The sequence below is a fragment of the Centruroides sculpturatus genome, unplaced genomic scaffold (assembly GCF_000671375.1).
Source record: "Centruroides sculpturatus isolate CEXI.00-Female unplaced genomic scaffold, Cexi_2.0 scaffold442, whole genome shotgun sequence".
NCBI classification, from domain to species: Eukaryota; Metazoa; Arthropoda; class Arachnida; order Scorpiones; family Buthidae; genus Centruroides; species Centruroides sculpturatus.
The window spans coordinates 314567-336952 of NW_019384718.1; the positions used below are offsets into that span (position 1 = coordinate 314567).

A 22386-nucleotide genomic window follows, 5' to 3' on the forward strand; every position below is an offset into this window, starting at 1 on the left:
AGAATATTGCGTTTTTTTCCACGGAAAAAAAACGAACTTACTTTCCGAACAACTCAATAGCTAAAAAGCAAAGTTATTTATAGCTTGAAAATTTGTTTAAAATGGGTGTTATTAATTAATAACACCCATTTTGAACAAATTGTTAAACAAATTAAAAAAAGTTAAGTCAATTTAACTTTTTTTAATGGAAAATAACTCCTATCTATTGAATTCAATAAATTAAAATAATTTATAAATTTATAGAATTAGAAATCTCAATTGTTAATTAAGATATTAATTTTTATAATTATAATTAAATATTATGTATTTTAGACCTCTTACTACAGAAGAAATTGCACAGCGTAGAGAGGAAGCTCGACAGAGACATATGGAGAGAATGACAGCTGATAAGAATATAAATTCTATGAATGACAAAAATGATCAAAAAAGTAAGTGATCAATAATAATAATTAGCACAGTATTAACAAGAATTTGAACTGTATTTTTCTTTAATAACCAATATTTATTAATTTTTAAGATATTTTAGATTTATCAAATTTTACAGTATATTAGAATATAAATCAAAGATTTTCTTTTAACTTCCAGTTCAGGAACATTGTCTTGCAGAGCAGTTTTTTTACTGAAAATAATTCAGTTCATAATATAAGGCACCTTTTCCACAATATGAATTTGGATGGAATGTCTGTTATCAGTTGTTGGGTATTTATTGCCTGCTTTGTGATTGTGGATAGTCTTCAGAAAATTTAAGTGTTTACATATTGGGAACAATTTGTTGTAAATCAAAAGATGACACAATATTTATAATGCACTGTAATATAATGCTAGTATAGTACTGAATTATTGTTGGAAACGTTTGTGCTGAGGCAGAAACATTCCAACAGAGAAAGCACTGCAATTATAGATATTTTTACAAAAGTTCTATCCAAAATGTATTGAAAGCATACTGGAGTATTCATTGAACTCTTCAGATTAAACCTTTAAAAGTAAATAATTTCTACATATAAAAAAAAGGAAGAGGTTTTGATGGTCATTTTTGTGTTTAATTCTATGCTGGTAAGAATTTTTCTGATCAGTGAATTTCTGGCTGATAATGTTTTGTCTCTGTTTTATACCCTATATAATCTTTAATTTTATAAATTTTAGACTTGTATTTTTTAAAATTAGTTTAGCTTCATCCACAATTCCTAGTTTAATATAACCAATATGTAAATACCTAAATTTGCCAAAGACAGTTTGCAATATGGGTATTAAATACACAAGTGACTGATGAGGGACTCTCCATCCAAAATGTATATTGTGAAAACAATGCTTTATATTATAATTTTTTTGTGAAACTTATGAACTAAATTAAATTATCTTCTGTAAAGAATTGCTCTGTAAGACAATGTCTTAGTTCCTGAGTTGGAAGTTAAAAGAAAACATTAAAAACATTGAACTAACAAGATAAATCAAAGATTTGATATTATATGGTAAAATATACTTATATCCTGTTTCATGTTACTGTTTTTTAATGCATTAAATTTAAAACTCATTTAACACTGACCAGTCATAAACATTTATGCCCTGTATAAATTGAATCAAATGCAGTAATTACAGTCAATAGATTCACTCAATATCTTTATGAAAAGTTTTTGTTCAGCAAACAAATATTTTAGTTTTAAAAATGATTATTATAGACTATTTTTCAGTTTTTGATAATTGTGTTGCTATTTACAGTTTCAAAACAATATTTATCAAATAATTGAGTTGAAAATGAATAAAGAACAATGTTTTAAGTTATTAAAACAAATTAGTGTAGAAAAGGAAAAGTAAATGACAGAAATAAATTATTCAGGCTTTCATAAATATTTATTACTTAAGCTATTGATATACTGTAGTTCTTTAGTTCCTCAACATGCTTTAAATTAAAAACTATACTCACAAAATAAACAATTATTAAAAGTGAAGTTTATGATGAAATACTGGGAATGTGGAGTTTAAATATAAATATAATTAAATAATACAACTTAAATATAATTTAATAAAAATCACAACTATTCTAATAAAATAGAAAAATAATTAATTTATTCAGTTTTAATCATCAAACTTTTTTCTGTTATTTTCTTATTTTGTTTTTATCTTAAGATGATGATTATGTATTATCATTGAAAGACCTTAAAATTATATTTTGTTTTTGACTTAATGTTGTCTTTATTTTGTCTTTTTAATACCATAAAACATGACAGTTTTTTTTTATTCCTATTGATGTTTTTAGCTAATTGTTTTTAATTTCAAAATTTTAACACATTTTCTTTGAACAGCTAATTATAACATTTCTGAGATTTTGATTATTCAGAATCAAATTTCCCATTCTTAATTTGTAAAACTAGAATATGATATTATGACATTTAATTATTACATTAAAATAATTGTTTTATTACAGAATTAGATGATATTAATACTCTTGAATCTCCTAATCAAGATGAAGAAGTTGTATTTATCGCTTTTGCAAGAATATTTAGTGGTAAACTTTACAAAGGACAGACACTTTATGTTTTAGGCCCAAAACATGATCCTACGAAAATATTAGAAAAGGTATGTTAATATATAATATTCCTAAGATGTGAATTTGGTTTTCCTATTTCCTCTATGTCATGTCAGGCAATATATAAATGGAATGTACTGTACTGTACTGTACATCTTATATATTCTACGTATCATCAATTTGCCTGAAGTTTGCTTTTTTATGTGGATTTAGTTTTTGTTTTAGATGATTTCTAAAATATCAATGACATAATTTTGGGTTATTCAATAATCTAATAAAAATATTTTATTGAACCTTTTAACAGAAAAATGTTAAAATGATATGTTTCTACTGGATAATAGTTTTACTTTATGTTTACATAATTATTGATAGTGAATGGTTATAGAATCAAAATATTATATAGAACTTTAAAGTATCTTTTCAAAGTTAATTATATTAATATATTGTTTATATTTGCTAGTATTTTTTCACTTTATTCTGAATGTACTGTACTTTTATTTTTAATGTTTATATCATTAGAAATAATACATTGAAAACAAATAGATTTTTATAACGTTTTAACTTGATTGAAAGGTTTGATTTGTTTATTATCAACAACCCCTTGAAGATTTTAAATTTTACAGAATCAACTATTTATTCAGAATATACAAGTAAACTAATTTTTTGATTTGATTTAGGATTTGCATTTTGTATATGGATAATTAGATAGATACACAGTGTGCATCTAATGATCTGTGAACTAATTTATTATAATATTGTATATGGCTGATTTTGAAATTTTTGTGTTTAGAGATGGGAGAGATTGTTTATTTAAAGGATTTCCATTATGATGATGTTACCTTTATGAAATTTATAAAGAAACATAATACTACAATGAAATTATTTATTACTTTGATTTTTTATAATAATTTTTTTAATCTAAAAATANTCATCAAACTTTTTTCTGTTATTTTCTTATTTTGTTTTTATCTTAAGATGATGATTATGTATTATCATTGAAAGACCTTAAAATTATATTTTGTTTTTGACTTAATGTTGTCTTTATTTTGTCTTTTTAATACCATAAAACATGACAGTTTTTTTTTATTCCTATTGATGTTTTTAGCTAATTGTTTTTAATTTCAAAATTTTAACACATTTTCTTTGAACAGCTAATTATAACATTTCTGAGATTTTGATTATTCAGAATCAAATTTCCCATTCTTAATTTGTAAAACTAGAATATGATATTATGACATTTAATTATTACATTAAAATAATTGTTTTATTACAGAATTAGATGATATTAATACTCTTGAATCTCCTAATCAAGATGAAGAAGTTGTATTTATCGCTTTTGCAAGAATATTTAGTGGTAAACTTTACAAAGGACAGACACTTTATGTTTTAGGCCCAAAACATGATCCTACGAAAATATTAGAAAAGGTATGTTAATATATAATATTCCTAAGATGTGAATTTGGTTTTCCTATTTCCTCTATGTCATGTCAGGCAATATATAAATGGAATGTACTGTACTGTACTGTACATCTTATATATTCTACGTATCATCAATTTGCCTGAAGTTTGCTTTTTTATGTGGATTTAGTTTTTGTTTTAGATGATTTCTAAAATATCAATGACATAATTTTGGGTTATTCAATAATCTAATAAAAATATTTTATTGAACCTTTTAACAGAAAAATGTTAAAATGATATGTTTCTACTGGATAATAGTTTTACTTTATGTTTACATAATTATTGATAGTGAATGGTTATAGAATCAAAATATTATATAGAACTTTAAAGTATCTTTTCAAAGTTAATTATATTAATATATTGTTTATATTTGCTAGTATTTTTTCACTTTATTCTGAATGTACTGTACTTTTATTTTTAATGTTTATATCATTAGAAATAATACATTGAAAACAAATAGATTTTTATAACGTTTTAACTTTATTGAAAGGTTTGATTTGTTTATTATCAACAGCCCCTTGAAGATTTTAAATTTTACAGAATCAACTATTTATTCAGAATATACAAGTAAACTAATTTTTTGATTTGATTTAGGATTTGCATTTTGTATATGGATAATTAGATAGATACACAGTGTGCATCTAATGATCTGTGAACTAATTTATTATAATATTGTATATGGCTGATTTTGAAATTTTTGTGTTTAGAGATGGGAGAGATTGTTTATTTAAAGGATTTCCATTATGATGATGTTACCTTTATGAAATTTATAAAGAAACATAATACTACAATGAAATTATTTATTACTTTGATTTTTTATAATAATTTTTTTAATCTAAAAATATAATTATAGAAAAGCAAATATGGGAAAACATTTAGTCAAATCATTTTCAGAGCTATAATTTAATCTTTGTAAAATTTGATTATAATAAAATTTATGTCAGGTTTCAATTACATTCTTCAGGTTCTACTGTTTTAACACAAAAATAAGTTTGAAATGATTAGTAATAGAATTCATTTATCTGCAGTGCTTTTTATAAATATATTTACAATACATTTTGTTGCCATTAATAATAATAATAATAATAATAATAATCAAACCCTTCCATGTAAAGAAGGCGGACGTGGCCTGATTGACATAGTTAACCTTCACTACAAACAAATACAGTCACTGCGAGAGTTTTTCTACAAGAAACAAGAAACATCACAGTTACATAAAGCAGTAACTCTAGCAGACTCAAATAACACACCATTAAACTTACACTCACAACATACAGACATGACACAACATATAAAAAGCATAGACAACATTAAGCAATCATGGGCTCAAAAGGCTCTCCATGGCAGGCATCCTTACGACCTGGCCCAGGATTTTGTTGACAAAACTGCGTCAAACAGCTGGTTAGATCGGGGATGCCTCTTTGGGGAGACGGAAGGATTCATGATTGCCATACAGGATCAGGTCATAAATACTAAAAACTACAGAAAACACATACTCAAAGATACAACACTCACAAATGACACATGCAGAAAATGTCACATCATGCCAGAAACTATACAACACATTACATCTGGGTGCAAGCTCTTGGCGCAGACAGATTACTTACATAGACACAATCAAGTAGCAAACATAATACACCAAGAGCTTGCAAACAAACACAAATTATTAGACATCCACGAACCATACTACAAATACATTCCACAGACAGTATTGGAAAACAACACGCACAAAATGTACTATGACAGAGACATAATCACAGATAAAACAATTTACCACAACAGACCAGACATCACACTCATTGACAAGTACAATAAAATCACATACATTATAGACATAGCCATTCCAAACACTCACAATGTACAAAACACATGCACTGAAAAAATTAGCAAGTACACAGAACTCGTGCAGGAAATAAGGCATCTGTGGAGGATGGAAAGGGTACTTATTGTACCTGTCGTTCTCTCCTGTACAGGTGTGATACCATACACACTACACAAAAGCCTGGGAACATTACAATTGAATAGAAATACATACATCACACTACAGAAGGCCACTATATTGAATACATGCCACATTGTTAGGAAATTCCTGAATACAGACACTGACACACTTATTTAATTAATTTTAGTTTTTGGTTGCTATGCCTTGACTTTGGTCCGGCATAGTACACAGCCACCAGTATGATCCGAGTATATATCACAAAACCCAACATAATAATCATATTTCCAAGTTTTGTTTTAATTTTTTTAATCTTGTTAAATTTTTTAATCATTTATATACATTTTGAAATTAAATTCATTAAAATAATACATTGTTTTGAAACTATATCATCAACCAGAAAATATGTGAAGAAAAATAATCATATTTTTCTTTTAGAAATAAAATTGTGAATAAGAGTAATTCTTACATATTTAATACTTACTTGAATATTTCTATTTTCTTATACAGAAATTATATAATTGTTTTTTATTCTAGAATATTGAAATAAACAAAAACTTAACTCTTAAAGATTTGCCTTCTGATCAACATATAACCATTGCTACTATTAAGGATCTTTATTTACTAATGGGAAAAGAATTAGTATCACTAGATTCTGTTCCTGCTGGAAATGTTGTAGGTGTGTATTGTTAATATATTCATTAATAATAAATTTCATTTTTTAGATATTTTAAAATAATTTTATGCTGAAGAATTTACATTTTATTAGAGAAAAAACTTAAATTTAAAATAAACATTTTTTGTCTGCTTAACAGATTACTCTCATCTTACATTTCTGATGATTTATTCAGTGAATTGAAAACATTTGTTTTAAATTTAAGTTCTTTCACTGATAAGGTGTGGATTTTGTTTATTTTACTACTATCAGTGAATAGTATGTTTTTCAAGCTAAAGAATTTATATTATGAATAGGTATTAGTGGTTTGGAAGATCATGTTTTAAAATCAGCTACACTCTCTACAACAATAGTTTGTTCACCATTTGTTGAATTGCAAACACCTATTACTCCTATTCTCAGAGTTGCTTTAGAACCAAGTCATCCAAGTATGTATGAAATTTTTTTTCATTAAAGTAGATGATATAATTTGAATTAAAATTCAATTCTTACTTAATTGTATTGTAGAAAAATACAGGAAAAATCAATTTTTCTTTTTGTTCTGACTTATAGAGGGTAGGTAACTCCAAATTTCTAAAACATTATATCAGCAATGAAATAAAAATTAGTTAAAAAAGTTAAAAGCAAACCCCATTGCAGAGAAACACTTTATTATACTTTCAGACTCCCTAAATGCATTTTGCCAAAAAATTAAGCCTTCTCTGTAAGGTTTTCATCATACAGTTCAAACTCCAACAATATTCCATCATGGGTTTCCATTACGAATTTTCCTCTATATATCCGACAAAAGTTTCCCAGCATGCAGCTGTCAACCCACCCGTATTTAAATTAACCATAATTATGACAAAATGTTCTTTAACTTTTCTTTTTACATTAGTTTTTTCCTTATAAACAATTTTTACATTATTAATGTTAATTTCACAATTATTAATACAACAATGATAAAAGATAGGAGAATTATTATATTTTAATCTTACAGCTGCTAAATGTTCCGACAATCTGGTCTTCAATTTTCTCTTTGTTTCACCAATATAGATCACAGAATAATACATGTACATTCAAGTCTGTAGACCATACCTTCTTATTCTAATAGGTCCTTTTTAATACTTCTTATAACCATCAGACTGGACAACCTATTATTCTGAGTTGGAGTGAGTTTAATTAAATTTTGATTAAGAATTTTATTATATTTTTCATATATGCCTTTTATATAAGGAAATAATACATACTGTTTTGTTTCTCTTTTACTTTATATCTATCTAATATGAATTGGTTATACCAATTATTTAATATTTTTTTTGGTTATCCATTTAGAATATACTTCTTGTGTGTTGTTTTGCGTGTTCTCTTTTATCCATTTTTGTTCTGGAAAATATCTTTCTTATTTCCATTAAATATATATTATGTTTTTGATTTATAGGGCAATATGATTTAAAGTTAATAACTTTTTTAGCACTACATGGTTTTTCAAATTTACAATATTTAAGATGATCTATAAATAGTGTAATTGTTATATCTAAATAATTTATTTTATTGTAATTCTTGGTTTCTTGGGTGAATTTAATATTTGAATTAATCTCATTGGCTTGTTTCAATATTTGAATACGTGCCATTATTACACTATTATATATAATCAGTATGTCATCAACATACATAAAAAATTATAATGTCCTTTAGGTTTGATAAAATTTTGTCCATATCTAACATATAGATTTCTTTTAATTTCAGTCCAATTACTGAACCCATGGAAATGCCATCAGTTTGGTGATAAAAGTTCTCTTTTACTGTAAAATAATTATCAGCCAGTAAAAGAGAGTGAAATTAACATTAATAATGTAAAAATTGTTTGTAAGGAAAAAATAATGTAAAAAGAAAAGTTAAAGAACATTTGCTATAATTATGGTTAATTTAAATATCGGTGTGTTGACAGCTGCATGCTGGGAAACTTTTGTCAGATATATAGATGGAAATTCATAATGGAAACCCATGGAATATTGTCAGAGTTTGAACTGTATGCTGAAAACCCTACTGAGGAGGCCTAATTTTTTGGCAAAATGCATTTAGGGAATCTGAAAGTGTAATAAAGTGTTTCTCTGCAATGGAGTTTACTTTTACCTTTTTTAACTTTAATTTTTATTTCATTGCTGATATAATGTTTTAGAAATTTGGAGTTACCTACTCTCTGTAAGTCAGAACAGGAAGATAAGTTGATTTTTTGTGTATTTTTCTACAATAAAATTAAGTAAGAATTGGATAAATAATCTGACTTTATTGTTTTAAATAATTATTTTGAATGAATTAAAATTATTGCATACATATTCCCTTCAGATATTTTTAAAATATCACACATATATTTAAAACGTTTTGTTTAAAATTGTATCAATGTCCATCGAACAAAGTTAGACTATGTGATTTAAGATTTATTATATTTATCAGTCTCAGGATCCTAAGCACAAAATTTTAGTTTGGCCCAGAAAATGATTTTTAGTTTAGTATTTGGCTGCAATTTTATTAAAAATTCCAACTTCAGATCCCATTTACTTTGTCTCAAAATGGTAATACTTTTTAATTTCAAAAATATTTTAACATTTATTTTTATCCAGCTTCAATTACATTGTTATATGAGATAATATTTTTTGATACTATCCTTTTCGGGTTTAAAAAATAATTTTTATTAGTATGTTACTATTTTGTTAGTTTATCAATAATAATTATGACTCAATGTAATAAAAAAAAAAGGAAGGAAATACAGGGTTTGCTAGAAACACCTGACAGTTGTTGAAATAAAATAATATTTTAGGAAGAAACATAAATATTTATTACTTTGTACTGATACATTTGGTAAATGACCAATGTTTTGTGAATTAAAATTTAAATTCAGTTGTTCAGTTGTTTCTGGTGCACCCTGTATGTTAGAAAGCACAGCATCATATAAAAAAGAGTAAATTCCAAGTTTAAAAAGTTATATTGAATAACTAAATAAAAATATTTGCAAGTCATTTAATAAGATTCATTATATTATTTTATTTTGTAATTTGTTTTTTACAAAGTTGTATGAATTAACTCCTGAAAAAACAATTTAGATTTTAATTGTATTTTTACATACAGAATTGCATTCATTGGGCTTCATGATTAATATTTTATTGATAGATTTAGTCATTTAACAGATCATTATTGATTGGTTAATAGTTTGTTGCTTATTTAATATCTAAATAGATCATGTAGTTTGCTGTATGAAATGGTATGGTGTTTATTGAGATTATCATCATTGAAAATGTAAGCTTTTTCTGGAACAAAACTGATACATTTTGTTTTTATTGACATTAAAAAAAAATGTTTTTCTGAAATGTTCTTACTTGGGAACATTTGTTTAATAAGTTCTCCTCAGATTATATTGACTTTTATTCTTAATAAATTCTAGATATCATATTTAGATTCTAGACTAATTGTTGTCTCTGATTTAATCTTTATTTTCAATAGTTTTTTTTTATCATTATTTACATTTCTGTTGATGTTGATATTTTGAGATTAGAAAATTTATATATATTTGGATTTGATAAAAGTGCTGAAGAGATCACTATAAGAAAACTGGCAGAACTCTTAATTGGTTATTAGTAGAAAATGGCTGTTATACAAGAAATTTAAAATAGTTGCTGAATGTATTTTAAAAATTAATTTATTATTTACTGGAGTCAGAATAATAATTTTATTTGTATTTTGTACACATTAGAGAATCTAATTCTACACAGTTTAAATAAAATTTAGGCAAATTAATGAGGTTGATATTTTTCTAATTTTGACTTTTTTAGCTTGGCTTGCTTTCAGCAACATACAAAAAATGAAGCTGTGTTATATTAGAGTACTAATTATAAATGAGATAAAACAAAAATGTAAATTTTAACTGAATGTTGAATACTATTGGATTCTGAAGGTTTTTGTAAGCATCAATAAATGACACTTATGATCTAATAAATAGTTCTTATAACAGTTCAGCATGTATATTTCTAATTGATATAGAAAATTTTATTTTATCTGTTACGTTGGAAATTTTGAACATTAGTAATATGACAATACTTATTAATTTGATATATTTTGATTTTAATTATAGCATGAATGAATTTATATTTTGAAATGTAAGATGATAATGCTTGTCATATTCATTTGAAGATCTAAAATAACAAAATGAAGAAAGACTTTATGATCAAAAATTCTAAAGTGCTTGAAAAATATAATAATAGTATATAAAATATTGGAACAGAAACAGGAATATGCTCAAACTGATCTGAATTTGATAGAAAAATTTAGCTAAAAAAAGGAGGGCATTAATTAAAAGTAGCTGAAAAATGTTTTAATTTTATAAAAAGCAAGCTATTTTTATTTAATTAGTTATCTTGACAATTATTTTATATTCAATAGTTTACAATGTAAGAACCATCATAGTAATAAGTCCAATCCATCAGTTTGAGAATCAAATTCATAGATTATCATAAGATTATGATAAAAACAGCACTGTAAACATCATCATACTGTTTAAAAGAGAAATCAAAAAGGGTTTTTGGTTAAATTTATAAATAATTTTTAATATGCATGAAATGTTAAAAATTCATTGAAAGCAAAAAAGTACATATTTATAGTTTTATTCTCAAATATTATTTGCTGTCTAACAGATATCCACATACAGATTAATTATTTTATAAATTTATACTATTATTGTTTTTATTATTTGTATTGAAATAAAGACTTCTGTCTGAAAAGTGAAATAGGATTTATTTATTTTCTAGTTAATCAACAGTAATTTGATATAGATTTATTAAATTAGAATAATTTGTCACTACAGTCAGACTATCTTCTCATTTTGGTAGTCTTAATGGTTAAATAATTTAGAAATGTTTAGGGCAAGAATAATTCGGAATAATATTAAATAGCATTAAGTTATTATTTCCAAGATTTGAATTAGGACTTCTTGAAAGCCATCTCAAAAGCAATATTAAAAAATGTTCTTATCATTATATGTACTACATAATAAAGAGAACTTATTAAGTATTATTTCTGATTTTAATAAAATCAGTATTTATTTTACTTTCTTGGCTGTTATATATAACAGAGAGAAAGTATGGCAATCAGTCAAAAATAATGGCCCCCTCCAAGATTTTTACATTGGATTCAGCACCTTAAAACATTGAGAAATGCGAAAAAATTCAGGGGGGTTTTCTGTATATATGGATTTTGTTTGTTTGTGTGTGTGTGTGGGATGGGCATGATTTTATTCATCCATTTAGAAGCTTATGGGTTTTTGTTGAAAATTTCTGGAATTTTTCAGGTTGGTTGTGTATTGGGGAATTGATGCTATTAAATTTCAGTGGTTAAAGATCAATGGGATGGAGAGATAGAGGGGTCATATTTCTACCCTCAAAATTAAGCTTTGCCATTTTATAATAATTAATAATATGAAAAGATTCTAAAATAAAATCTCATAACAGATAGTAGAATAGGCAATTTTAAAGTTTGGCCAGAAAAATTTTACAACTTATTGCTGGATTTTTATTTTAATCAGTCTTTTATTTTTATTATGAAATGATGAGCTTTGTGAAATTTTAAACTGCTTTAAATAATTTTTCAGCATTTTATGTGACTTTGATTTATGAATATAAAATCTAGTATTTGTCACTTATTATTTTCCTAACCTTTAATGTTCACTTTTAAAAGTTTTCATCATTATTTTCCGGTTATATTAATTAAATTTCCTGCATTCATTCTGTTTAGCTATTATTAATTCCTTTGTTAATCTAATTGATGTGTTTGTTGTTTCATTTTAAATCATTTACAAGTTCACCCATAACATCATTGCTTTTTTGTCATCATAAGCATGTTTTGTTAATGATGTCATTTCTTTACTCTTCTCTATATTTTTATTTTTTTTTAGTTTTTACTCTAATGATCTTAACATAGTTTCTATAAAAAATGTCTTACAAACTTTTAAACTTTACACAAAAGAGTAAATTTCATTAAAGTGATTATTATATTTTAATATAATAATTTTTAAAGCAAAAAATGTGACAATAAAATATAAATAATAGTTTTTTTTTTAATTTTCAGGTGAAATGTCTTCTCTAGTTTCTGGTTTACGTTTATTAAATCAAGCAGATCCGTGTGTTCAAGTATTAATTCAAGAAACAGGGGAACATGTTATTGTTACTGCAGGTGAAGTACATTTAGAACGTTGTTTGGATGATTTAAAAGAAAGGTTAGCATAAAACATCTAATCTTGAATTTAAATTAATTTATTTGATTAATTTTATGAAATTATATTAAATAATTAAAAAAAAATTAATATTTAGATTTGCAAAAATTGAAATTAATGTATCTCCACCAATTGTACCTTTTCGTGAAACCATTGTCCCACCTCCAAAAACTGACATGGTAAATGAAATTATTGAAGACAAGAATCAAATTAAAAAGGTAAATATTTCATATATTTAATTGGGATTGCATTCAACTTTGTATTTTGTTTCTAATTTTGATTTTCCTCATAAAAATTTCCTCTCTAATTATTAATCTTATTTTCTATCTTAAAGATTACAATTGTAAATAAATTTGTGTTCATAAATCATTTAAAAGTTAGTAGATTCTGTTTAATATATTCAGTTATAAAAATATATATTTGCATTTAAATAAATGTAAATAATAGTATTTTTAAAATTTTGTTATCTTTGTGATTAAAACATTGTGTAAACATTTAATTTGTTTAGAGCTTTTCTTTCTTATTATTTAAAATAAAAAGAAATGTTAAATAATTTTTTATTCTTAACAGAAATAAACAGAAAACAATACTTAAAATATTAGAAGTGGATAGTTATATTTATTATGAAATTAATTCATTTCTAAAGTTTAAAATTCTTGTTTTGGATTTAAATTTTGAAATAATTATGCAACCAAATAATTCTGTTTATATTAAAATTTTTTTAAGAATATAGTATTTTATAATATTACTATATTAAAAAATATAGCATTTTTACTAGAAGTTTTTAAAATGAGATAAACATCATAATGTCATGTTTAATTTTGTTTGGTTGTATCATCTACATAATGGAATTAGCTGGTTCTTTCATGTAATTATAACATCGTCAGCTAGATTTAACTATGATCAACAATGTTTATTTTTTAATCTTAAAAATAAAATCCTATTCTATTAATTTAAGCAAGATNGCTTCTTGCATAATGTACGTTGTATTTTTTTTTTATAGCTTTCTGATTTGGATGGTGATAGTGGATCTGATGGTTTAATAACAATTCAGACACCAAATAAAAGATCAATAATTTCATTAAGAGCTATACCACTTCCAGAATGTGTAACTAAATTAATAGAAGAAAATTCTCAGTATATCAAAGCTTTATATAAAACTGTTAATGCTCAAAGAAGTAAACAAGCAACTTCTGTTGATATATTAACTTCAGAAACTTTAAAAAAAATAGAAGATTTAAAACATCGATTAGAGGTAATGTTTAATGAAGAAGGTCCAACATGGAAAAATGCAGTAGATCAAATATGGTCATTTGGACCTAAAAGATGTGGACCAAACATCTTATTAAATCGCATACCAGGGTATAAACAGCCGTCAGTTTGGATAGAAAAGAAAGATAAACTACTAGAAAGTATATTTTTACAATATGATAATAGTTTTGTAAATGGCTTTCAATTAGCTACTTTATCTGGACCTTTATGTCAAGAACCTATGATGGGTGTTTGTTTTATTGTTGAAAATTGGGAAATAGATAACCTATTAAATGAAATAGACACTACAGTTAATTTACAGTTGACAGATAAATTAGAAAATCAGAATGTAGATTCAGCTGTAAATTGTAATGGAGACTCTATTTTTATAGGAGATTCAGACACTAGAGAAGATTTAAACAATTCAGAACTAGTGGGAAATTACAGTGAAATTGATAATAGTAATGCACCTTATGGACCTCTTGCAGGTCAAATAATGTCAATAATGAAAGAAGGCTGCAGAAGAGCATTTCAGGCTCAACCACAAAGGTTGATGGTGGCTATGTACAGTTGTAACATTCAAGTTACTGCAGAAATGTTAGGTAAGTTATTTATTTATTAGACTTTACAGATATTTTTAGATTAAATTATTTATCAGAGAAAAAAGGTGATGATTTCTAGCCATTTATATGTAGTAATAACTATAAATTAAAATAATTTTCTAAATTTTCATATGATGATAAAGTATTCTAAATTTTAATTCCTGAGGATTTTTCAGTTTTTTAAAAACTGATTTTAGCTAAAGTAGTAGCAAAGAAATGGCTGTTTATAAATTATATTTGCAACGTTTTATTAAAATTGCTCTAGAATTTTCCTTTTCAAATTTCTAGAATTTTATTAAGAGTAATATTTTATACAATTTAGGAATTTATAAGAGAGATATTTAATGATATTATAATTTCTAACTTTTTAAAATATAATGAGTTTTTTTGTTGTTGACAAACTTTTAAATTCTATTTATTCATTTCAAAGATTAATAAATATTTTTAATAAAAAATATTCATTAATCTTTTATCACATTTATGTGAAAGTATCTACTTAAGAAAATTATTAGCTGATAGTAAACCTATCATTGTATTAAAATCATATAAAATACTAACAATTTTGTACACTGAATAATTTGTTTCTATGCCTTATTCTGTATAATTTACTTATCTTATTTGAGTAAGTTATTCTCTTTGTCATTAATCATTAATGAGTCTATAACTGGAATAAATTCTAAAATTTTGAGTATGAATCTGGTAGATATTATTTGTTAGAATAGATATGTGTTAGTTTATATGCTGAATATTAAGCTATATAAACATAAGAAAGAAATTGGGTGTTAATTAATTTAAAATTAACATTAACAGTTATTTTAAAACATTTAATGGTTGTTTTCAAATTAATAATGATTAGTAGATAATTTAAATCATTAGATCAAGTTTTTGTTACTTTTTGCTAATTTAAATTTAGGATTACGTAGTTAAATTGTAGCTAATTTAGAAAGTCAGGTCTGACTTACTTTTCAAACACATTAATTGCTATGTTACCACCTGCAAATGCTATCTCAAATTGCTAGAAGGCTGCATCTGTTGCTGATGTGTGACAGGTATTATTTTTTTTTACAATGAAAACAAATTTCATGTTTTAAGCATTAGTATGATAAGAGCTTGTATTGATATTTTCCTATTTGAATATGCCATACTATATATATTATGAATTATGGACTATAGTGTTTTACATAATTAATTTTTATAATATATATGTATTAAAAATTAATTTTTTTAAGTTTATGACATTCATTAAAACATATCAGACACAATAAAAAGTTTGCTAAAATAACTATTTTAAATATATCTAATTTTAATAAAATTGTGAAGTAGATTATTGTCTGTTTCATGAATATTGTTTTTATAGACAAATTTTTGTCATGTATCAGTAGCTTGAGAGATATAAAAAAATATATATATATGTATAATCTGACAATGGTCATTGTGGCAGGTGATAAAACCGTCAGCACTTGTGCTCAGGAGAAATTAGATAACAATAATTAAAATGTCAGTTTTAATCTATAAATATCAGCATTGTTTGACATAAAAAATAAGTTTTAATTTTGTGTTCATGCATTAAAAAAATATTTAACATTATAACAGTTAAAAATATAGTCTATTTTGAAATTCAGATTTAAGTTTCTTTTAATTATATGTGTCATAAATTCTAGTAACTAATGCAACCTTCTAAGCAACAGTACATATATTTTTTATACATAAAAATGAACTTGCTGCTTAAAAATTGAAAATTATTAAAAAGAAAAATCAATTCAGTTCAGATCTGAACAACAACAACAACAACAACCTATCAAAAAATATTTGATTTTTCTTTTTTACTTTGCTTCAAACATAAAAAAAAACTTTAAATAATGATAATGAGAAGGAATATTTCTTTAATTGTTGGTTTCTTATTATCTTCTTAATTAATCAAACTTATTAATTCTTCCCTTAATAATGAATAATAAAATATTCAGTTGCAATTAATTATATAATATAAATTTTGAGGCAGAAATATTAATTTATTTTCACTTATATCACAAATAGATTTTTATTTAATTAAGCCAGAAATTAACTTCAGCTTTTATTATTACTTTATATTTAACCTTGTTTAATATCATTGATCCACATTTAATTAAAATAGTGTTGATAAATTGCAGATAATCTTAAAATGTCATAAAAAGAATTAAAAATTTAGCATTTCTTTTTATATTCATAATAATTTTCACTTTTCTAAGTACTGTGTTGTTAATTTCTTTAATTCAGATGTTGGCCATTCAGGTTATTTAATTGATTGCTCATTGTATAGTAAACTTGGCTGTGTGAATTAACATAAAGAATTATGTTAGAAATATTTATTATGCTATTTTTATTATTATTATTGATGTTCTTTGTATTGTGGTCAACTACCTCCTACAGCTTTTAAGTTTTTTTTGTTGTTTATCTTTAATCAATGTCAATTATGTTTCTCACAGTTGGATCATTTCTTTTTAATAAAAGGAATCAACCATTGAAAGATGTATATTTATGTTGAGTACCAAATTATTTTCCACACAGTACCAAATTGAGTATTGTGATTAAAAAATTAATTAGTTTATTATTATTATTATTTTTTTTTTTATTGTAATATCTTTAGAAATATTTATGAAGTCATACAAACAGTTGTCAGATTATCTATGTGATAACAAAATAAATTTAAAAAATTAAATTGCATTCTTTTTTAATATTAAAGTTTAAATTTATTGTTTCAAATAGTTGATGAAAAAGTAATGAACAAATTCAGATAAATAGAGTGACAGCTGATTCATTTGGCTTTGTTCCCAAACACAGGAACTACAAAGCTTTTTATATATATATATATATATATATATATATAAATGATATGAAAGTTATGTAAATTAAAATTTCTTTTGGTAAAATGTCAGTTTTCATTTATTTTATTGATTTTATTTAAGTTTTTATTGTTTTTGGAGAAGGATAAAATGATATTTGTGACTTGCCCAGGCCTCATTTTATTATTTTTGTTTGGTGAATTATGTAATCTAGTTCTGCATCAAATCACTTTTTTATTTATTGTATTGATTATTCTATTTTCTTTAAATGATCAAAATGCATTTTTATTTACATATATGCTTGATAAATTATACTTTGTCTCCAATTATTTATATATTATTCATGAAAGTTTACTTCTTGAAATTTGTACAGACCAGAGTATACATAAACAAAACACCAAGGAAGCATAAAATAAACTTTAGTATGGGCTTTACTAATGGAAAAAAATATTGATATTAGTCTGTTTTTTCATTAGTAAAGCATATACTGGAGTTTATTTTGTAGTTCTCTGGTTTGCTCTGTTTCATAAAAGTTTGGTGTTAATTAATGTAAATTAAAAATTTTTTTAAAATATTTAAAAAAACGTTTTAAATTATTAATTAAAATTAAAATCATCAATTATCAATTTGAAATTGCTGTAAGAAATACATTTGTGTGTAATCCTGTTGTTAATTCGATTGTTTTCAGAAATTATTATTTTTTTTAACTCTTTCCACTCTGTGGGCACTAAGAGGGCCTCGTTTTCCAAGTCCATTATGAGCTCGGCCAGGCTCACAATGGTGAGGGACGGGGTCTGAACTATCTGGACGGACCACCTCCAAAAAATTCCTGGGGATTTTTCGACCCATCCAGATTCGATCCCAGGTCCCAAGAGCAGTAGGCAGTCCTTGACTGCTTGGCCATCCAGCCATCTTTCAGAAAATTTAATTATAATTGATATAGTTCTAATTGTATAATTATGTGAAGTATTATATTTGATATTTGGGCTATTTGAAGATGCAATCTATAAAATAGCTCCAAATGTCAAATGTACTATTTTATATAATTATAAACATAATCTGTAAGGACAAAAGGATAATTTGAAGACAAAACTTAAGAAATGATTGACCCATTTAATAATATGTCTTTGTCTTTTGTTTGAAAATTTCAAAACATAAATAATCTTTATTTACAATTTGAAGTTTCCAAATTAGCTAGAGAAACGATTGATCTGTTTACAAAATATACAAAAATCTCCATATAAAGTATTATGATAATATATTAAGGCAAGTGTTGTATACTAAAATGAAGCCTTTATAAGACAGTCATTAAACTTTTTATGAACCTAAAGCTATTATATTTGTTAACTAAATTATATGTAGAAAGTTTCTTTTATAAAATTTAAATATCATAAACTAAGTAAGATTAATAAGATGAAAAATAATTCATATTCTGCACGAGTAATGCAGCAAGAAATTTTTAATATAGATAAATTAAAATTAAAACTAGGCCATATTTACATTTACGTTAAAATATAAAATATCACAAATATACAAACTTGTTTCCATTTTTCTTTTTCTGTCACTAAAATCACCAGCGACAATCCAAAACAATTTTCACATATGGAGATGACCTTTTATTGGCATAATTGCCAGAGGAATTTTTTCCATTTTGCATTTTTTGCAGAGGATGCAGCCTCAAATGAAAGGTCATCTCTGTATGTGAAAATTGTTTTGGACTGTCACTGATTGTAATGACAGGAAAAGAAAATGAAGACAATTTTATACATTTGTGATACATTTTAATGTAAATACAGTAGCGCCTCAATTATCCAACCCAATTGGGGACTGGGGTTGGTCGGATAATTGAAAAGTCGGATAACCGAAAAGTATGAAAAAAATCCATTATTAGTGTAGTATATTATTATATCCCATATAATTAGTATATTAGTATATCGCTATTAATCTACTTCGCTTTGAATTTTCATCGATGTTAAGCCTAACAAAAATTTTTTAAAATAATAATTGTCGCTATTGTATCGTTAAAAATTAGAAAATTAAGCCTCGTTTAAATACTGGCTCCCTTTCATGGTCGAATGAGTGNAAATCTGTAATCACTAAATGTTTTTAAATAGTTTTTTTTTTTAAATTTACTTAGACATTAATTTGATTAATGGCAAAAACTTTTTTCTTGCTTATTATAATGAGAGTTTGCATAATGTATATTTAATTCTAGAATAATATGGATAATTTTAAATGTATAGTACTATTATACCTGTCACTAACAAGTTTTCCAAGTAATTATCTAACCGGATTAATGTGCTTCTTTACTAACAAATTTAATTATAAAAAAAATTTACTTATTACACAAAAAAAAACTTTTATAAAATTTTTGCTTAATAAGTTGTTTGTTTGATAAAAATATTTTCTAAAGTAAGAAATTTTATAAATGCATTGATTAAACATTACTGTTTTTACACTAAAATCCATTTTTACATAATATAATTGCAAAAATATGGACAATGTTTATTACATTTTAAATTTATTTGCATTAAATTCATAAAAAAATTAAAATTTCTATGCCATAAACAATTACATTATAATAATAATAATAATAATAATACTAAATCAGTTTTTTTTTTCTGAGTCAAACATTTTATATGTAATGGATCATAAACTGCTATTACATTTGTTAATTATTATAGCATATATAGTATATTTTTAATTTTATAATTGTAATTACGAAACTTAAACTTGTTTTGATAATACTGACTAATACACAAAAGAAAAAAAAAAGTTAATATATGTGAGTAGAAACATTTCCTTCCTTTCCGTTCACCGAAAAAACAGTTAAAAACAAATAAATCATCAATCAATCAAAATTGCTAAAAAACTAGCAACAATCGACACATTCGTTCAGTTTTAACATATAATGACATTCATAAAAATTTCTTTAAATTTATTCATTCTTTTACTTGCTCAATATCTTATTTCTATTGAGCTAATAAATAAGAGTAACTCATACATTGCACTCTACAAAAAAAAAAAAAAAAAAAAAAGGATTCACAAACAAGAATGATACTGAAGATGATTGGACTAGTTTTTTTAAAACATCCAGGAAATTATGCAGGAGTGGTTCACTTTTTAATATTCTCCGATTGGAATCGTTGGAGTGTAAATAATTTGCTGAGTTAAACAAGATTTCTTGGTAAAATGCATCTCAATCAATTGTCAAAATTTAAATTAATAGTTAACTATTACCTGTCTGCAAGCAAATTTAAGATTAAAAAGGTATAATTTTAATTTTAATGTAAGTTATTAGATACAACTGCTTAAAATAATTGCTTTTGTTAATGAAAGAACAGCAGTCGACTGAGTTAATTAATTTGAAAAAAAAAAAAAAAGGATCCATTGAAGTTTCATTTTAATAACTAGAAAAATAATACACCGTACAATAAAATTAATATGTTTAACCAGTTTACAGACTTATTTGAATGATAATTACAATTTAACAAAAAATCTATTACTGTAAAAATAGTTTAAAATGAAAACAACACACAAAATTTGTATCGTCATCAAGATAAATAATTAAATTTAGAATATAAACAAACATTTCTCTAAATTCATTTATATAATATTGAGTCAGATTGCTTTATAAATTGACAAATTTTCATATTGTCTGATTTAAATATTTGTTATTTTGGTACTATATTTTTCGATTTTTATTGACTTAAAAACCAAATTTATTAATTTAATTAATTATGATAATTTATAATTATTATTAAGTGAACATTAAGCAGAAAATAATAAATTAAATTTTCTTTTTATTTTTTTATTTTTTAGATTTTCCTGCATTTCCCTGGGATCAAGTGTTGAGATTTTCTAATTCTACAGTTTGGCTTTGATCAAAATATTATCCTAATTGCACTAAAATCTACTATTTTTTAAATAAACAATTTATTTGTATATAAAGATATATATGTCTGTTTTAAGACTTTATACAGAATATCCATTTTTGAAGTTTATATATTCTAGTAACTCCAAAAGTAAAAAAAAAAAAAAAACTGTTGGAATTCTTTCACAGTTTTGTAATTTTATACAAATGATCATGAGAAAGAGACTCTAGAATAAAACCTCTCAAACTCATCAATAAGTGAAAAATTGTATCTGATAACCTACAGAAATGATAAATACAAAATTATTTGACACACAAATTAGTTTACAAAATTCCATATAATATAGTAAATGCTTAACAAGGTTTTTCTTTAGATATGTCAAAGTAATGATTTCAGTCAAGTTTAGACGCATTTTACTCATACCTCAAAACAAAAACCTTTAAAATGCAGCCTTTTTATTCATATTTCAAACGTTTTTGGCCATTTTAAATGGTCTTCCTCAGGAACAGAAAAATTGAATGATCCTGCTTTTAGTAAAAGTGTTTTTTGTTTTCAGGTATGAGTTATATTTAAGTGCAATTACAGAAGAGTTTAAGACACATTTTAAATAAAAATGCTCAAAATTGTAATGATTTTAATCAAGTAAATACTACAAAATACGCTGCAATTAAAAGAATTCTAATCTAATCAACTGTTTGACTTATAGAAGAACACTATCTTGCATGGATAATGAAATATTACACCAAAAAACTTCATATCTGTACAGTACTACTAATTAATATTTAATGTGAATTGCAGTTAATTTCTTTGATATGACTAAGCTATTCCAAAAGCTTATCTGAAAATACTGCTAAATACAATTTCATTATATTTTGATTTGTATGACTTCATCAATTTTAAAAGCCTTCTGGTATATAAATTTCTGTAGAAACAGTAGAGTAAGTTAACTTTAATTATGGATGTCCTGTGCACTAGATAATGAATTTACTTTTATAACATAT

General features: G+C 24.4%; 1 protein-coding gene across 1 annotated transcript in view; it reads left to right on the forward strand.

Moving 5' to 3' along the window:
- The window catches only part of LOC111627968 (elongation factor-like GTPase 1), an 80328-nt gene that overhangs the window by 40586 nt on the left and 17356 nt on the right, over nucleotides 1-22386 (forward strand). Inside the window, exons 15-21 of the mRNA XM_023371673.1 lie at nucleotides 313-428; nucleotides 2423-2574; nucleotides 6459-6600; nucleotides 6894-7025; nucleotides 12694-12841; nucleotides 12936-13056; nucleotides 13842-14691. Coding sequence (XP_023227441.1) covers nucleotides 313-428; nucleotides 2423-2574; nucleotides 6459-6600; nucleotides 6894-7025; nucleotides 12694-12841; nucleotides 12936-13056; nucleotides 13842-14691 — 1661 coding nt within the window. The remainder of the gene's footprint in view (nucleotides 1-312; nucleotides 429-2422; nucleotides 2575-6458; nucleotides 6601-6893; nucleotides 7026-12693; nucleotides 12842-12935; nucleotides 13057-13841; nucleotides 14692-22386) is intronic.